The sequence below is a fragment of the Rhipicephalus microplus genome, chromosome X (genome assembly GCF_043290135.1).
Source record: "Rhipicephalus microplus isolate Deutch F79 chromosome X, USDA_Rmic, whole genome shotgun sequence".
NCBI lineage: Eukaryota > Metazoa > Arthropoda > Arachnida > Ixodida > Ixodidae > Rhipicephalus > Rhipicephalus microplus.
This window is the reverse complement of record NC_134710.1, coordinates 309,570,631-309,589,404: the sequence shown is the minus strand read 5'-3', so window position 1 is coordinate 309,589,404 and position 18,774 is coordinate 309,570,631. Positions and strand designations below refer to the sequence as shown.

The 18,774-nt window shown below is 46.2% G+C and overlaps 1 protein-coding gene across 2 annotated transcripts in view; it reads right to left on the bottom strand.

The window, feature by feature from the left end:
• Positions 1-18,774, bottom strand: part of LOC119161324 (GPI-anchor transamidase) — a 38,153-nt gene that overhangs the window by 3,543 nt on the left and 15,836 nt on the right. For both annotated transcript variants that reach the window (XM_075879490.1, XM_037413735.2), the window contains exons 5-7: positions 14,803-14,899; positions 12,036-12,153; positions 2,275-2,385 (exon numbers count right to left, since the gene is read on the bottom strand). In XM_075879490.1, coding sequence (XP_075735605.1) covers positions 2,275-2,385; positions 12,036-12,153; positions 14,803-14,899 — 326 coding nt within the window. The remainder of the gene's footprint in view (positions 1-2,274; positions 2,386-12,035; positions 12,154-14,802; positions 14,900-18,774) is intronic.

Sequence of the window (18,774 nt, the reverse complement as noted above, 5' to 3'; positions counted from 1 at the left end):
ATCCAAAAAACTTCACGTTACAAACCATAGGGCTTTCATGTCCGATTAGAAAAGCCTTAGTAGACGTGTTTTTGTATCCACATTGACTAGAGTGCAGGAACCAAATCTTCACCCTTTTGTTGTGCCACAAATCATAGCAAGATAGCTAGACTGCCACTAAAAGGGGCCATGAAACATTGTTTGAACATTGTCAGAAAATGCTGCGGATCAGTAGTCAAGCTGTGAATATGTTAGCCACATATTATAGCACTGCACACAGTACAAAACTTACAATTACGTTTCAAAGCCGGCTAGAAACCACTAGCTCCTCTCCCGGCAAATTTCATCATGAACAGACCTAACTATGTCAATGGAAGGAAGGGCACAGCAATTGGTTAATTGGAACATTCTTGTGCTACATAGTTTCTGCGGTTGCCTGCGGCAGAAACTATGCCTGCATAGTTTCTGCGGTTGACGGCACCACAGTTTGTACAAGGCCAGAATTATTTAGTAGCGACACTAGTACACTCATTATCACATCTAAAGTGAGCCTACACATTAAAGAAAAGGTAAAAAGAAAGTACTGATGATAGTGACGTACACTGATGTCGCTCCTTACCTCTTTTTCAACCCCACCCCCGATTCCCTCTGTGTAGCTTTCTTTCAGTACGCTCAAAGATTTGAAATGAAAGAAAAGGCACTCAAAGTGTGCGAAAAATCTTTGTAACTCTGTTCATACTTGATAGATTCAAGAATTTTTTTTTCAGCAATCAACTCTTGATGCAATAAACTCCGACAGAGATGTCAATGGGGCCTCTTTGAAGGGTCCCTGAAGCATCTTCAATAATTTTTTTAACATTTCGACTAAACTCGCGCATAAAGTTCAGAATGCCGTTAAAATGAACAATGCCAAACATGGCAGCACTATGAACTGCAGGCACGCCATAAATTCCAAGACACAATCCCTTGTCCTCTATGGGCCCTTTGGTATTCCCCAGCATTGGCCATGATGTCCCTATTCTCCTCTAGTCATGTCATTCATAAAAATAGCCTGTGCAAGTATGCTCACCGCTCTTTCTCCTCACACAGCAAGAAGGAGCACTCTACCAGGAGGAGAGACGAGCTGATACTAATCAAAGCTTAGCAAAGAAAAAAGCGAAGCGAGCGGGTCCCTTCTAAATCATCAAATCCGTGCGGCTGCGCTATTAAGGCACCATTTTGAAAAATTCTGATGGTGGTTGGCTCGTGCACAATCGCAACACCATCACCGAGTGGTTCAAAGCCCTTTAAGGGAGAGAGCTGAATTTGCTTCTTTATATATACGATACTACCACGACTACTGGATAAAAAACAAGATGCGGCCTGCTGTGTGCCGTCGAAACAGCGGGACGGGCCTAGTTCACCTCACGCCTTCTTTGGCGCCACCACCTCTCCCAGGAAAAGCACACGCATTTCTACGCTTAGTGGCTGCACATTACAGGTTCTATTCCGAATCATTATTAGGAGTACCTTTTACACCACATATGTGAACAGTTTGCCCTAGGAGAGCCAATCACTCGTGGAGTATAGGCCTCAATACTCTCCATGAATGCTGTCCGTTTGACTAACCAGAAATGAAAAGGGTAACTGATTCCACTCGTGGAGAGGCAATTGCCGGGCAGATTCCAAGGGCTGACGGATCGGCCAACCGAAACGCACCACAAAAGCACACATGATTTATTTGATGCTGTTGTCTCGAGCCGTCGGCCCGAGTCTACATCAGCGCTTGCTTGTAACAAAAATAAGTGCTCTGTTACGAATAATGCGCATCCCGATAAGCTTCTTGAAGCTGTAGATTGTAGGAGAATACATTGATGCTTCAAAGTAGTCTTTTTTTCGTGTCCGAGCTGCTCAGCGGCACACTAAAGCTTCGCGGCATCACACCACTAAAGGAACGTCTGCCACACACACGTGCACCAAATAATCGTACTCGATCACAGGAAACATGAGGCAAACTGCCCTCCACACACGATTGCACACAAAATAAAACGCGAGAAAGCACACAGACATTCACAACTCTTCACGCAACCACATTAAAACACAAAATGCCATCAGCTTAGGGGTGCCAAGTGGCCAATAACAGCAAGAACTCAATGTGCTAAGATATATGAGCTCCAGGAAATGCCTTCAATGGTGAAAAACGTACTTGGTCCGAACATAACTTCAAGTAAACTAGTACAACTAAAATATACAGTGCCTCCATAGAGAAGGAAAAACTACTTGTAGTTAATAAGCATCAATCGATTCAATACTCACAAACTGGGCCATAGTCTTGGTGTTGTTGGTGTTGACCTCCTCAAGGAACATGAGTGCATAGTATGTGTACCTATCAATGACATATACTCCTATTGTCGGGTCACCATGGTGCTGCAAGAAAAATACGAATGCAATGGCACAGTACAGCCAGCCTGAAAGTTTCTGTAAAATTGTAATGTATTTAAAAAACATGAAGCTATAAGCATAGCAAAGGAAAAAAAAATGTTCAGTGAGCATGTATACAGAGTGATGCCCTCTCAGGATGCACCAGTTGGCATGCGGTATCGTTTATAGTGCGGTTATTCGAGACTCCCGCAACTTACCTTATAAGCGGTCTAATACTGTATGTGAAATGTCAAGAAAAAAAAAAAGCCGCCCACACTTGGCGTCATGTTTATCTCCCACACATACTTTGTCCTGCGAATGGGGAAGGGGGTTAGATGCTTGTGCACACGTGCCTATCCTTCGGTGGGGAGAATCGTGTGCCTTTGGCTTTCACCGGAACGATCGAGTTAGTTGCCAGGTCCACAAAGGTCACTTTGCTTGCTGCACAGGCCCCATTTGCAAAAAAGAGCGTGCTTTTTATACAGAGCGAAGTAAACAACCGGGACACTTGTTAGTCTCCCCTCATCTGTACTTGTGATTACATATCGTGCGTCGTTTTGTTTAAACAGCGTGTTAAGTGTCCAGCAGAAAACGTTGTTAGTTCGCTCTTTTCCTGTGTATGTTGTTTTCATGCATCATTTGTGCGTGAGCAGCACGCTGCACATTTGGATTTGCTTGCCGTTCTCAGCGTTACATGCCAAGTTGTTGCTATCGCATTCATTGCTTCGCCCTTGCGGCAAAATTGTGACTTTTTTGCCTGAAGCATCTAGTGAAAATTTGTGGACAATCAAAATTTTTGAATGACTCTGGTGGACCTGGACCTTCACCCATCACGGAAGTGCAGTGGTTGCAACTCTGGCTAGCGCATATCGAATATTTCAGGATATGTATGTACATTTAGTGTTTCTATACGAAGATATATATAACAGAATAGCCTCGTATTTTAACCATAACCAGTTTGAATTAATCAGTGCTTTAAATTTAGTAAGTGCTGAGGATCAAGCAATGCTCCATACAGCTTTTGCCTGGTTTTCGTAATTTTTTTGCGTTGATTTATCACTACGGGGCCGTAGTGCATTTAAAGTTTGGTTGGTCATGCAATGTAGTTTTCCAGCCAGTCCTTTACTCTACTCTGAAGCTTACTTATGCCGTGTTTTCCTTTGCTTTAAAATGTTTTACTGTTAAGGCAAAGGCCTTACATGCCTCCTCAAACGTTAAAATTCACCGACTGCTTCCCACGCCGGCGGCATCAAGATGTGACACAATAAATTACCTTTTCATGCTCATGATGCATCGATATAGAGAAGTAACTTCTCAAGCTTTCACAGCTTGCACAAGTTTTGTATAGTTTTTTTTTTGTGCGTCGTCTCGTGCGCCATCACCCTAGAAAGCTTCAATTGGTAGCACTGAAGTCTCTGTTACAAGCAACGGATGTGTGCTTTGAATTTTTCAAGCTGTGAGGAGCTGCATATAGCTCCGTCTGTTCGGCATGTCACCTCTACACATTTGGGCATCTCAGTGCTTGAACAAAAAAAAAAAAAACAGCTAGCATTTTACTCATTGTGCTTCCGTATTACTGGCATGTAACGAGACAGAGGCGACCAGTATTCTCACTTTCATTAACAGCGTCATTACCGCAGCTGTGTCAAAGGGGTTCATGCACAGTGTCGATGCAGGCTCAACAGTATCCGGCTCAGCTGACAGTTGGCGGCGACACTTGATAGGGGGCGAGCTCTGGACCTTTTTGCACTAGACAAACACGTGGGGAAGCCGTGGAAAATTCTTGGCACAGAGCCCAGCAAAAGTTTTGGAACATAATGTGGCGTCTTCACAACTCCCCTGATTAGCCACTTGCTCGCGCGATGATCCCACTCTCATCGAAGTGCTTTTCGCACGCCTTGCACTTGCAAGAGATCAAATGTGAAACCACCATTTTCTAATCGCGGTATAGCGCGCTTTCTTGTTTCCCGCTGTTCACTGTATAGGCAGCGAGAACATAGGCACTTTTTCGTCATTTCCCTTTGTAACTGGATCGATATTCATGTACGTCACATGCATGTGGCATTCTTTTCGATCAGGCACAATGCGCACACCACCAAACATGCGATTAAAAACGCGTGGTGACAAGCTATGGTAGCGGCCTCAGTCTCCCTGATGCCCCCAGCGGGAACGCAGCACCGCCCCACGGCTTCCGCTTGCTGTGCACAAAGCTCTCCCATAGAGTTACAGCGTAGCTTCATGACCATTAAAAGTACTGATGGACTTTGCTTTCATATCTAAAAACTGCAGGATTCCATCGTCAGGCAACTCATGCATGAAGCATAAGCCAAGCCAATCTGCCAAAAGGCGTTTAAAACATTATCTATTAGATGGTTGTTTGAATTCTTCTGTTTTGTGAGCAGAATTACAAAATCATCGACGTAGTTAGGAACTTTTAAAACCTGTTCACTACTCAAAATTTGTTCCAGTGTTATGTCAACCTGAGAAAGAAAAAAAGTGACAGCTTTGCTGCAAAAGCAAAGCAATTAACGCGATAGCAACAAATTGGAAAGTCATGCGCAAAATGGCAAGCAGATCAAAACGTGCCCCAAGTTTCTCACACACAAATGACACACAAAATGTACTCACAGGTACAGATGAACGTGAGTAAGCATCTCAGTTGTTAATTCGCTGTGTCTCAAAAGCGCACTCTTTTCGCGAACGGAGACTGCAACGATCGCAGTGACCTTAGTGCACCCGGTAACTACAACAGAATCGTTCCGGTGAAAGCCTAAGGCCAGCCAAGACGTACGATTGCCCCACCACGAGATAAGCGCGCACGTTAGCGTCCACCTTGCTCCCTCTCTGCGGGGCAATGTACGCGTGGGAGATGAGAGTGCGCGCCGCCGCATCGTGACGGTGTGGCGATGGGCGCTTTTGCGCCATCTTGCTGGTGATGCCCTCAGATGCCCATCACTAGTGGTAAGTGGCGGATATAAATAGCTTGCCATTTGAACGTTGAAGGAGGAGCTCCTTCATGACTCAATGATTCACGCCTCGCACTCACGATTCATAGGTCCCACATTCGATTCCACACATTGGAGTCTTTTTCTGAATTATTTTTCTTTCTTGTGTTTTCACACATATAGATACCTATACATATAGGGTGAGTGACGGCGACGCTGACGGCAAAATTTAGCTGAGAGTGTCCACATAATTGCAATCGCAATAAAATGTTACACAATAAAGAAGCAACATATGACCCGGTACATACCACCTTACACTGTAAAGAAATTTTACCATCATATGACACAAAGGCAGAGGCGAGATAGGCCTATAAAAACTTATCTGCATGCATGCCTACTGTATCCCGAGAATCAGCGATTCTGTGCGTATTCATACAGGTCATCACCAACTGAAGAAAGGCGGGTCATGGGGCGCTGAATAATATAAAGCGGCAAATCGCTGCAGATCCCTACAGCTCAGTCACACGTGTTCTAAACCGCCCATTCATAGTACGACAGCTTCTAGTTGCGCGACGTCACCCAGGCTGCTGATCCGATTCACTGCGGCATGCATGGAGGTAAGATCGCCTGGTAGAGTGGCAGCACCTGTCGGAGCAGAGATATCAACCACTCTGTGATTTTCGTCTCTATTGTCAGACGGTGTGCCTGTGTGCAATCTCGGAAATCTATCTAGATTGGGTGAAGCTCTGATTGTCAAATGCACTCATAAGAGCTTTGCGATAGCCAGCAATGCCAGTGTGTCTACGAGTTGAGAAGACACAGCAGGGTTGAGATGGAGGGTAATATATAATTGTTCGTAGCGGCCTTGGCACATGGTGTGTCGTTAAATTAGTGGTGCAAATGATTATGATGCTCTCGCATAAACACTGACAGAACTTTAAGAAACTCTTTCAGTATCCCTTCAAGGGTACGAGATTCTATTTTCCAAGTTGTCTACAGCTGTCCACAACTTGTACCACTGTCGCAGGCAGGGCAATATATTCAGCCACATGGCTAAAGATATCATATTTCCACGCGTGTTTCTTATTTTTACTTTTGCTTCATTTGGTTTTCTCCCCCAAAGCCTGTCAGGAATGCTCAGTGCAAACTGCACCTCATTGATCGAGAAGGTACATGATCATTGTAGATTGTTCTGTTGAGATTGCGCGCAATACACAAATGCGCAAGATTATTCCAGAGCTTGCGCAACGGCTAGTAATAAGACTGAAATATTCGACGGCACTTGTATGAATGGCGACGCGCTATGCCGCTTGTCAGTTCATAGACGACCGACGCCCTGTTCACCGCTATCAGTGCCAGTGTCTTGTTCTAATCTGACTTGCCTCTTATGTGGCCACAAGTTCGGCCCATTAAAAAGTTTAACCTGAACATCCAGTCTGTTCCCTTCGTCCGCGAAACACCATCGTGACAATGTTGACTGCAACCTTTGTATGAGTCATGGGCTTCATGGCCAAATGCCATATCATCATGGTGTGGCTTTCTGCCATGGTGCTGTTGCTTAAGTCTGTCCAAAGTTTTGTCAGTTTTACGCAGAAGGAATATCATCAAAAATATGCTGTGAAAAAATGCTGCTTTTGAACAGCCCTAAGCTATAAAATTGATTAACTCGTTGCCCAACTCTCAGAGTTCCCCACTTCTCACATATCACGAAGTCACACAACATTACGCCAACGACAGCAATACCAACTCCCACCAGAATACTTCATGTAAGAGGAGGCTGTAGACTCTACTTTTCTGAATAAAATATACCCGACTCGTTATACCAATGCCTGTCCAGGATGTGATGCTATCCCCACAACCTTTGTTGTCACCGTAGAGCGCACCGCCACCTACTTCTCTCCCCTCCCACCAATCCTTCGGTCCACCTGTGCCCCACAGCAGTGGGAAGGCACCCTTCAAGCCGGTGCCCCCTAGGTCTGTCAGGAGCTCATTCTACTGGCCTGGGCAATTGCAGAGTTTGCCGTAGGTGTCCTGGAATAGGGACCCTCCCTGTTTTCTATGCATTTGATTAATAAATGCTTTCATCTGTAACAAGCATGTGGCACCCTGCCTAACCTAGTTTCATTACATTGCCTGGTTTCATTAGCTTGCTTACTTTATTACCTTGCCTGGCACGACCGAGGCAGACAACCTTGGTCGTGCTTGGAAAATAAACACTCACGAGCGCTGCTCGCAGTCAGTAGCTGTTACTCCACCATGCGTGTGGTGTCGTCCTTGTCAGAGAGCGGCGCCTCGGCCCTCGCTCTCGTCCACGGTCTTCGAGACAGATCGTGACACTGGCGACGAGTTCAGTCAACGAGTCGACTCACGCCATCGAGAGCGGCAAAACAACGCCCCCCGCATCTGACGCCATGCCGCTGTACAGAAGGCTAGAGCCGTTCGAGGGAGACTGGTCCACCTGGCCCATCTATGAGGAGCAAGTTAACGTGTTTTTCCGCGCTAACAACACGCCTGAGAAGAAACAACGGGACATTTTCTTGGCAAGTTGCGGAACCCAAGTCTTCAGTCTCCTGCTCCACCTCCTAAAAACAACTACACCGCATACCAAGACTCTCAGTGAGCTGCTGACTCGACTGCGCTCGCACTTCAGTCCGGCTTCGTCCTAGCTAATGGGGCATTTCCACTTCAACAACCGGAGCCGCCGGGAAGGAGAGAGCCTCGGGCAGTTTGTTGCTGCGCTACGAGGTTCGACGAGTACCTGCGCTTTCAGGGACCAGCTGGACTCGCTGCTACGGGTCCGTTTCGTCTGCGGCATAAACAACCCCGGCATGCAGACGCGTCTCCTAGAACTTCCCGACCCCTCGCTGGATGACGTAGTGAAAGCAGCACTGGCAATAGACGCGGCGACAAAAGACGCCAGCGAGATTACACGTGCGGCGTCAACGAAAGCTGCGGTCAACAAGATGGTGGCAAGGGGCCGTTGATGCAGTCGCTGTGGTGAAGCCCATTCCCCCTCACAGTGCCAGTTGGTACATTCGCAGTGCTTCACATGCGGAAAAACTGGGTACCTTGCACGAGTATGCCGAACGGGGAAGCAGAACAGCGGACCACAGCAGTAGCTGGCTGGCAAACTTTTCAAAAGGACCTTCCCCAGAGTGGCCGTCAAGGCTTCAGGCATGCTGCGAAGTTACTCGGGCGAGCATTCCCAGGTCCAAGGCCAGGCCCAGGTCAGTGTTCGTTTTGGCAACAGGGAAGCTACCCTTCTTCTGCATTTGGCCACGGGGTCATCACCAAAGCAGCTTGGCAGGAATTGGATTTGCGCACTGGGTATTCAGCTGCCAGAGGGCCAGGAAGCAGCCCTATATGACGTACAAGACATCCTCAAGACATCCTAAGCCTCCTAACAGAGTTCCAGCCACTGTTCAAGCCAGGGGTGGGCACATTCGCAGGTACGACTGCTGTCATCTATGTACCTGAGGGAGTCCGGCCTCGGTTTTTCGAGCCTCGCCCGCTGCCATTCGCACTTAAGGACGGGGTCACCCAGGAGCTCCAACGGTTACAGCGAGAAGGCATCCTGGTACCAGTCAGGACTGCAGATTGGGCCGCTCCCATCGTTCCAGTTCCCAAGCCCGACGGTTGTGTCAGAATCTGTAGGGATTTCAAGGTTACGATCAACCCCGTCGCTACGATAGAAAATTACCCCTGCCTCGGATTGAAGATCTCTGGTCGGCTTTGTCTGGTGGCCAGAAATTCACGAAGCTTGACCTCAAAGATGTGTGCCAGCAGTTGGTGCTCCAGGAGGCCTCACGGCAGTACGTCACATTATCGACAACTACGGGGCTTTTCCAGTATACACGTTTACCAATCGGCGTGGCCTCGGCAGCAGCCATTTTTCAGAGAGAGATGGACAACCTCTTCGGGAGCATGAGGCACATTGCAGTGTACTTGGACGATATCCTCGTCACTGATATTGATGATGGAGACCACATGCAGAATCTGCACGTTCTGGCCAGACTTCAGAATGCTGGTCTCAAGCTCAAGCAGGAAAAGTGCATGTTTCTGGTTTCTAGTGTAGAATACCTGGGATACGTCATCTCCCAGACCGGCCTGACTCCGACCCCCCACGAAGTTGAAGCTGTTCTGTAGGCGCCAAAGCCCCGAAACAAAAAAGAACTGCAAAGCTACCTTGGCCTCATCAATCTTTACAGCAGGTTCCTGCCCAACCTGTCTGCACATCTGCAGCCACTACACATTCTGCTTCGAGATGGCCAGCATTGGGTGTTGAAGAAGGAGCAGGACATGGCCTTTGAGCACAGTAAACAGCTAATCACCAAGGCACCGGCGCTGGTGCACTTCGATCCAGCCAAGCCTGTTGTTCTTACTGTAGACGCATCACCATACATTGTAGGAGCAGTCCTAGCCCACAAAGACGACAAGGATGGCCAAGAATGCCCGGTGTGGTTTGCTTCTCGCCGTCTTCACATAGCAGAGCAGCGTTACAGCCAGCTGGATAAGGAAGGCCTCACCCTCATGTTTGGGGTCGAGCATTTTCACCAGTACCTGTGGGGCCGAAAGTTCGAGGCAGTCACGGACCACAAACCACTGCTGGGGCTACTGGGGCCAGTCAAGGCGGTCCTCGTGCAGGCATCACCTCGAGTGGTATGATGGGCCTTGAAGCTGGCAACCTACAGCTCCAGTTGACGTACCGTCCGGGAAAAGACCTGGGGCCTGCTGATGCCCTGAGCCAGTTGCCGCTGCCAGAGGTGCCTGCAGCTGTTCCAGAGCCAGCTTAAATGCTCGTGCTGGAGCATGCGTACCCCGAGGTAATCTCCAAATCTGCTGTGTCGCAGGCGACCAGTCGGGACCCGGCCCTGTTCCAGGTGGTGAAGGCAGTATGCCGAGGGGAGGAATTGGTGCAACAGCCCTACAGCCACAAGGCAGCTGAGCCGAGCCTGGAGCAAGGCTGCCTACTTTGGGGTTCCAGGGTGGTGATCCCACAAAGTCTCTGGTTCAGGGTCCTGCAGTTGCTGCACGCGGGGCAACCTGGCGTGGAAAAGACAAAAATGGTGGCCCGGTCCCTTGTTTGGTGGCCTGGACTGGACCAGGACATTGCTCACATGATGCGGAGCTGCCAAGTTTGCCAAGAACATCAGCGGGTCATGTGAAGATCACCCCATGGCCATTCCCCCAGAGGCCCTGGTCCTGCCTTCACATGGATTTTGGTGGCCCCTTCAAAGATCACAACTTCCTGGTGGTGGTTGAAGCATTCTCAAAGTGGGTGGGGGTTATACCTGTCACCACTCTGTCAGCAGGTGCGACCATTGCAGCACTTCGGCAGATCCTTGCAGCCCAGGGGCTGCCGGACATCATAGTCTCCGACAAAGGGCCCGCTTTCCCTAGCGCACAGTATCTGGCCTGGCTGACAAAGAACGGAATCCGCCGAATGATGGTTCCTCCGTATTACCCTGCTTTAAATGGTGCAGCAGAGCGGCTGATGCAGACGATTAAGGATAAACTTAAGAAGAGCCAGGTGGGGAATTTCTGTACGCAGGTCACCCGCATACTCTTTCGGTATCGGACCACACCTCATAAAGTCAACAGCCGTGCCTCCTGCGAGTGTTTGCTTGGGCGGATGGTGAAGACACCGTTAGACATTCTGCACCCAGACCTCCGGTCCACGGCGCTCCTCGAACAGCTGAAACAGAAGCTGACTGCTGACAAAGGGTGCCATACTGGGCTATTGCCCAAGCCCGGAATGCCAATATTCGCCAGGAATTTCCGTTCTGGCCCACCCTGGTCTGCTGGACAAGTGGTCTCGCCTGCAAGCTCTTTCTCCCTGCTCGTACGAATGCAGGATGGAACTACATGTCACCGACATGCTGACCATGTGAGGGCTAACCGTAGGACCGGACTTTCATCTGCGGCAGCACCACTTGCGGCCAGTGAGACAACCGTTTCGTAAGGAATAGGCCCCTGCAGTTGTGCGCCACTAGTTGGGCCACCGGCAAGTTCAGTGCCACCCCTGTCAACTACGGCAGAATCTCGGGAGGAACCGAGAGTGGCTCAGGCAGCACCTAGTGCTACCGCACCTAGTCCCTCAACACCTGTACCCAGGCGGAGCAGCCGACGACAAAGAGCACCACACAGATTTTTGCCAACCTAAAGCAACGCTGAAACGGCTGGGACTTGTAATTTTTTTTGTGTGTGTAATAACTGGGGGTGAGGGGTGTAATGAGCGTGTGGCGCCCTGCCTAGCCTATTTTCATTATATCGCCAAGTTCGGCAGGCAACCTTGGTCGTGCTTGAAAAATAAACACTGACGAGTGCTGCTCAACAGTCAGTAGCTGTTACTCCACCATGCGTGTGGTGTCGTCCTTGTCAGAGAGTGGCACCTCGGCCCTTCCTCTCGTCAATGGTCTTCGGGACAGATCATGACACTGGCCACAAGGATGGGACGAAGGAATACATTTTTATGCAGTCCTACATTGGAGGGACAATTATGGGCTGTTCAACAGGCCCGCGAAGCGCCTGAAAGACTAGGTCTTTCGGTCCCAATGTGGGAGCAGCCCGCTTTGGGCTAGGACACTAGCGCAACCTATTGGACATTAATAATGTTCTTTTATCCATCGATCATCTCAAAGCGAGATCTTCATTGAATATATACACTATGTATTAGCACAAGACAGTACACGCACTATCAAGTAAGCTCACCGAGAGCGAGTCTTCACCAATCTTGCTGCTGGCCACAGCAAGAATATTGGGCGAATAAAAACGCTTAAACATGGACTCTGCCTGGCATGTGTCAATCATGAAGAAAATCTCATGGTACCTGCAATCAAACAAATGTGCACATATTACCAAATTAATTGAATAAATCAAGTGCTTTACTTTTAATGGCCATTTTCAAGCCACATGTATAACTAGAATAAAAGAGTGTGCAGTGGCACAATGTTCGTTTCCCTCAACTCTACAGCGCACATCATTTTGTTCAGCGAATGAACATTTTCTGTTGGCAGCAAAACATGGCTGCGCAGCAAGGTCTGTTGAGGCATAGTTGAAAAAGGTTCACAGAATCATAATACTTTGACTGTAGACACAAACCTTGCAACTCCAAAGTAGCAGATTATGCCGAGCAGCAGCGTCGTTAATTATAACATTAACTCACATGCCTGGAACATTTTTTTTTTTCCATAGAGAGCCTCTGCCTTGAACCAATCATAAATGCCTTGCCTCCAGCCACAAGTTATGAAGAGGCACTGCAAAACAGCGCTTGCCGCCATGCCGCTTAGTCACATTACATTGGCAGCTCTCAGAGGCAGCTGAAAGAGCTCTGCATGTTTACAAGGAAGATGGCGCTGGAGGCACTGTCCACTGTACCAAAAAGGGGCAGAGAACAGGCAAATTGGGCAGCACGTTCAGAGGTCACATTTAAGGCAAGTTAGCTTCTGGGCTTTTAGCAGTACCGTGAGCTCTAAAATGGCCGTATTCTTTTACTTCCTAGCTTTCATATACATTTATTTAGAGGAAACGAAGGTTAAGGTATGTTCACAATTTCAAATGTTTTAAGATGACATCACAGATTAGTGCCAATGGAGGCCAGCAGAGCACACTGTCACTTTAGGAGTGCAGGTTTCGAGTAGGCATTATTCATTATAGATTAAATCATTTGCGAAAAATATTTTAAAATCAGCATGCCCAATTCTTATTAAAACAATAAAAATTACAACCAGGCAGCTCCAATTTCTTATCGCAACACCTTTAAAAAATGAATACACATACTTGACAATATTTAGACGAATGAGTTTTTAGCAAGAAGGAATGGTTTCAGATGAGGAAGTTCATACTCAGTCTCTCAAATTCACAGCAGTGCAGCTAAGACTTTAAGCCTGACACATGTAATTTCATATAACACTTAATAGTTAAGAAAATAACCTTTATGAAAACTGTGCATATTTTGTTGTACAGCTACTTAAGCACGTAATGTAGTCTGATAGCCTCATCTTAACAAGGCCTTGTCAAAACAAAGGTCCCTACTGCGTCCTTTTTATGCTAGCTCTTTAGCCCTTCTTATTTATCTTTTTTCTTTTTACAGATAATGTCAGACTTCACAATAACTTAGAGTAGCATGTTTTATTCCGCAGGAGGGTAAACCAAGCTCCCTACTTTAGTGCCTAGGCAAGAAAAAAACTGCAAGGCTCATTGTATTAATGTTCTTGCAAAACTAAATCGAAAAACACCTGCTTGTCTGACTGATTATTCACATGTGTACCTATATAGCACTGGCTCAGCACTTTGTGGGATGTACACAGTGGCCAAAAATATTTTTTCATCATAAATTTTTCAGGTAGATAAGGTTTGAGACGGGGGTAATATATTGATATTGCACAGCATTTTCGAAGAGATGGCATAGCGGAGGGCTCTGGATAAGCTTTTTGAAATGTGTACGTAAAGCATGATACGTAAATGCTTTTGCATTCCTCTGATGGCATGGACCCATCAATTATCAAATTGTGGCTGTTACAGCCAAGACATCACGCAACCTTTCACTGCATTTTTGTTTTTGGGTTTCATTGGTCAAGACAAAGTAGTTTGCTGTCAGCAAACAGCTCCAAACTACCCTGTGTGCTTTCAAAAGCAGATACTACTAGGCTATGGAGACATGCGTGTGTTCATGTTTCTGACTGGATGAATCCTGCTTTCGTTTTCACTTAGCTCTCAGCCTACAAGACAGAGTACAGGAAACCATCTATTAAAAACCACCACCAACCCACAACACTAACATCATGTGCCAATTTACTAAAGCAATAATAATACCATGCATGCACACGAAGACTGCATGAAAGAAATATTCTTTATACGTTGACATTGCCTGTGGCTTGCGCAGTAACCTGCAGTGCTATACAAATGTGGCTTCCTAGACTACGCACGATTTTACCAGACCATATATACGCTTCTTGAAATTGTTTTTGCAGTTCTGGGACCTAACATGGTGTACACTCGACATGCGCTGTGAAGCAAGGACATCTGCATTTTGGCATTGTGCGACTTAGCAATAAAAGAATGAGGTGCAAGATGAAACGGTGCAAGACAATGGAAAACCCAAAGCAGAATTTTATCATTTTATCAATGTCTTATTTAGTACTTCTCACTTTAGCTTTTATTTTCACTGTTAATAGTATCTGAGAGCACATCTTCATATATGCAGCCAGTGGGGTCTAGACACACAGACATCATATCCAAAATGCAGGGGTATACTATTACTATTTGCACAATGAAATGCTGCTGGACAATCCAGTCTGCTGATTTGCAACTATATCCAATACTGCCGTTCACACCATGAATGTCATACTACTGTGGAATTCGTGCCATGCAATGAAACTTCTCTATAACACTAAAACAGCTGGTTTTTTTTAGCAGCAAGCACACAAGCTCAATAATCAATACATCAATGCTCAATACTTGCATAATAATTACCCACCTCCGTTTCTGCCACATCTGCTCAAATGCATCCGCCAGCTCAACATTTGTGACTTCTTCAGAATCCTGAAACTTGAGAAATCCATCCCCACCATGGCCTGAAGCATAAAAACGTGAGGTGGCTAAGGCATATACAGCCATAGTGGAGCACTACTTGCTTCACTGTTCTACATCAGGACCAATGTCGTACTTATTCATGCCCTTCCCAGGGTGTCTACCAATTTGATACTTCTAAATTCCCCGACTTTTCCAGGTTTTCCATGATGATTAAAAGCAAATTCCATGACCATTACGTTTGCATGGAAAAATCTGTGCAATGTAAACAAACTCTCGAGTGGAAAAAAAAAAGCCAGGCGCTCCATATAAGTAAACATATTTACCAGACGTACTAAGAATATTCTGAGCACGTACAGTAAATATGAAAAAAAAAACATGTATATCTGGCCAAAATAAATCCCCTGAACCAGGCAGTGAGCAAGTCAGCTGTTCAATGTTCGGAAGAACCAGGAAGCAACCACACAAGTTAAAATAACCGCAGATGAAAGTTTGAAGGAGCCTACGACAGTCAGACATCGCAGTCAAAGCTGCTAGGAAACATAGAAGCGGTGCCATCTTGTGGCATCCGTGTAAAATAAGGACGCAGGAGCCTGGCCGGATCTGCCACTGGAGTATAATCTATTTTACTATAATGGCTGTAGCCTACGACACTTAGGATGCGGATTGGATTGAATTAGAATGACCTGAACTGCTGTATTTACTGACTCAACTATTTAAGATGTGGATTGAATTCTCTAATTCTGATCTGATTCGACCTGGATTGTTGCATTTACTATTGATTTGCATCGCCACCCAATTTTCCCACCACTAAAATATTCTTTTCAGCAAAAAATAAAAATAAATTACTACTCACGTATTCTGTGTACCATGCCTTGATGAGTAACGAGAACATTGCAAGGATAGAGCTGTACCACAAAATTTTCTTTCTTTTTTTCTTCTTTTTCTGCTGAGCACATGCATGTCTGTATTTTATGTCACTGGGCTCTGATACTTGAAGTGCAATGAAAGCTGGGGACATTGTTTAAAGTGCCGACATTTGAATATGTGGTGGCAAGAATGAATCTATCAAGTTGCAACAGCTTCCTTGATTCCACAGATGAATCATGAATGTCGGCACGATACCATGATTTACGTACTCTGCTGTGGACGTGACGCTGAAAAATAATTGCAGATTTATTTACACAATCTCATGAAACTGAAATGAAAAATTTAGCTGAAGTTACCAAGTGCTACCCTTGCAACATGACTACCAGTAATAAGTGTGTAGCTGAGGATATTTTCTGTTGCAACAACAACAACAATAATAATAATAATAATTGTTAAAATTAATTATTATATTTGATTTATTAAAAATACCATGAGCAACCCAGCAAGCTTCTGCTGATGGCAGGCAGTTCTAGCCTAGACAAACCAGACGGCCTTCAAGCCAAGATGAAATCGTGCGTAGACAAATATGCATAAAGTCACAGACATGAGTAAAGTTGTGGTTCAAAAGTCAAATATGATGTGTGATATGTAGAAGCAACAGACATCAAAATAGTGAATGTACCAACATGGAAGCTAAGGAATGCTTTAGTCAATGTGAAGGACAAGTTGCTGAGCAGAAATTCCGTAAGTCTTGTTTATGCCATAGGCGTGCCACAATTGTGACAACCAATACATCGGTGAAGCTGGTAAAAGTTAAACCACACAAATATGACGCCACGAAACGACGTGTGGCCTCGACTGCCCTCGCTGTACACGCGGAATCTACGGACCACCAATAGACTAGTAAAAATCCCGTGTTCAGGACAATGAAAAAGCCTGCATTTTCCCACAGGGTGGGGGGGGGGGACTCAAGTACATGTGCCACGGAGTGGTAGGGGTATTGCGTGAATGTTACGTGATTGGGTAAGGTTTGCGAATGCTTAATTGTTACTTTGTCTTTATTATTTGTATTTATTGAATAAAGGAGAAGCATTCCTTTCAACGAGTGGTGGGACACTTGCCCCACTACTGGCTGAAGGTACTGTTGCTTCCATTGGATCTATTTGTGTTAAGCAAAGCGTAAAGTCAGGAAAAAGCCAAGTAAAGACGCCCTTGACTTGATTCCGAATGCCCGATGCAGTGCCTACGTTTACGGGTGGTCAGTGAACGGATGTGCAGCGCAAGCAGTCGGTTTTCACTAGCAGACGCTGCCTGCGTCGGCCTTGCGAGGCGAGAGAGTGGGGGAGCGACAGTTGCCACAAGACACGAGTATGCGCAATAGGGGTGTAGACACCTCCACCGACGCCGGATTTGCGAGTAGGTGCAACTGTAAAATGCTCTGCATTTGAAAGAAGCTTGTATCATGCCTGCACCTGGAATCCAGATACAGACGACTGCACATACGCTGAACAGGAGTGATGGGACGCTTCTGACAATGTACTCTCGCTGCTTATGTCACGTATTTAGGCATACTTAAGAACACTGTGCCTTTCTTATGGCTTTTATTGTAAACAAGGCTCCCTCCCATATCGGGTGCCGAAATGTAAGTAAACTGTGTTTTACGGGTCAGTGTATCCTTTCGCGTTAACACCAAGAAGCAAAAGTTATGCACTGTCTTTTTTTTTTCCACAAGCCTTCTAGCAGCTCACTGTAGTTGCAGCTGAGAGAGAAACTTTTTAAGCTTTGATCAATAATAATGCTTATTTTTGTGACAGTCACACAGAACTGCTGTCAGTTTCCATGACCTGGCCAGGTTTTTCAGAAATTCCCTGACTTTTCCAGGTTTTCCAGGTTGGTAGACACCCTGCTTCCACCATAGTACACAATCAATGTTAGTTATAGCTCTCCACTTTATGATCTCAGGATCACATTTTGTCCGAGAACTTCTCAAGAGCACTGAAATTTACACATTAAATTTTCCATTGGCGAGTTATCACCGCAAGCGTTGCCTCATCACTGCAAGCGTTGCGAGTTATCACTGCGAAATATTCTAGTTGTCACTGCAAATATTGCGTCCTCATGCATTAAAAAGCCCCACACACGTATGTGCGGGCTGGGCTTTCATCTTCACGAGATGCATGGTGATTGTAGAAAACAGATTGAAGATGGAGCTCGGAGGCGAGGAAGAAGAAGTAGCCAGGGTCACGCTCTGCATATTTTTTTTTTTCTGTTCTGTCAACAATAAACCGAAGACGTATCGGTTCTGCGGTCTCTCTGGTCCTTCTGAAACATGGTGCCGTGACCAGGAGGATCTGAAGACAGACGCACAGACTTCAACCCCATTCGCAACAACGGGTTGAAGAACGAAGCAGCGGCGCCTGACTCAAGGACGAACCGTCGAGAGAAGGACCACAACCGACGACTGTTGGCGACGCACATAAACAGGCAAGAGCTCTTTCAACACGTTTTAAGCATGAATAAAGAGGTCCTATCGAAGAAGCAGAAGACGCTTCGAGCAAATGTGACGACGCTTACGAGCGAAATCGATAAGAAGATAGAAGAAGACGCCGATCGAGCGCAACTTATGATGCTTCTGAACCAGATGAAGAGCGTGTCACAGACGTTAAGACAAGTTAACGAACAGATTGAACCGTTCATTGAAGAAGACGACGTGGAGGAGGAATTTGAAAGAGTTTTACATTATGAGATGAAGATCGTCGCTGCAACGACAAAAATAGAGGAGCGATTACGCGAGTTAGAACAAGCGACGCAACTGACTACGAGAATAGTCACAGAACAGGCGAGTTCAGTGCAAGGTACTAACCAAATCTCGGAGACGCAAGAGCTTGTGAAGTTGCCACATCTTGAGATGATCAAGTTTGATGGGGAAAAAACAGCATGGCCAAGGTTTTGGCATCAGTTCGAGACATCGGTACATAACAGAGTGAACATGCCGAAGAATCAAAAAATTAATTACCTTCTGGCGTCTCTGAGCGGGGAGGCTGCGTCC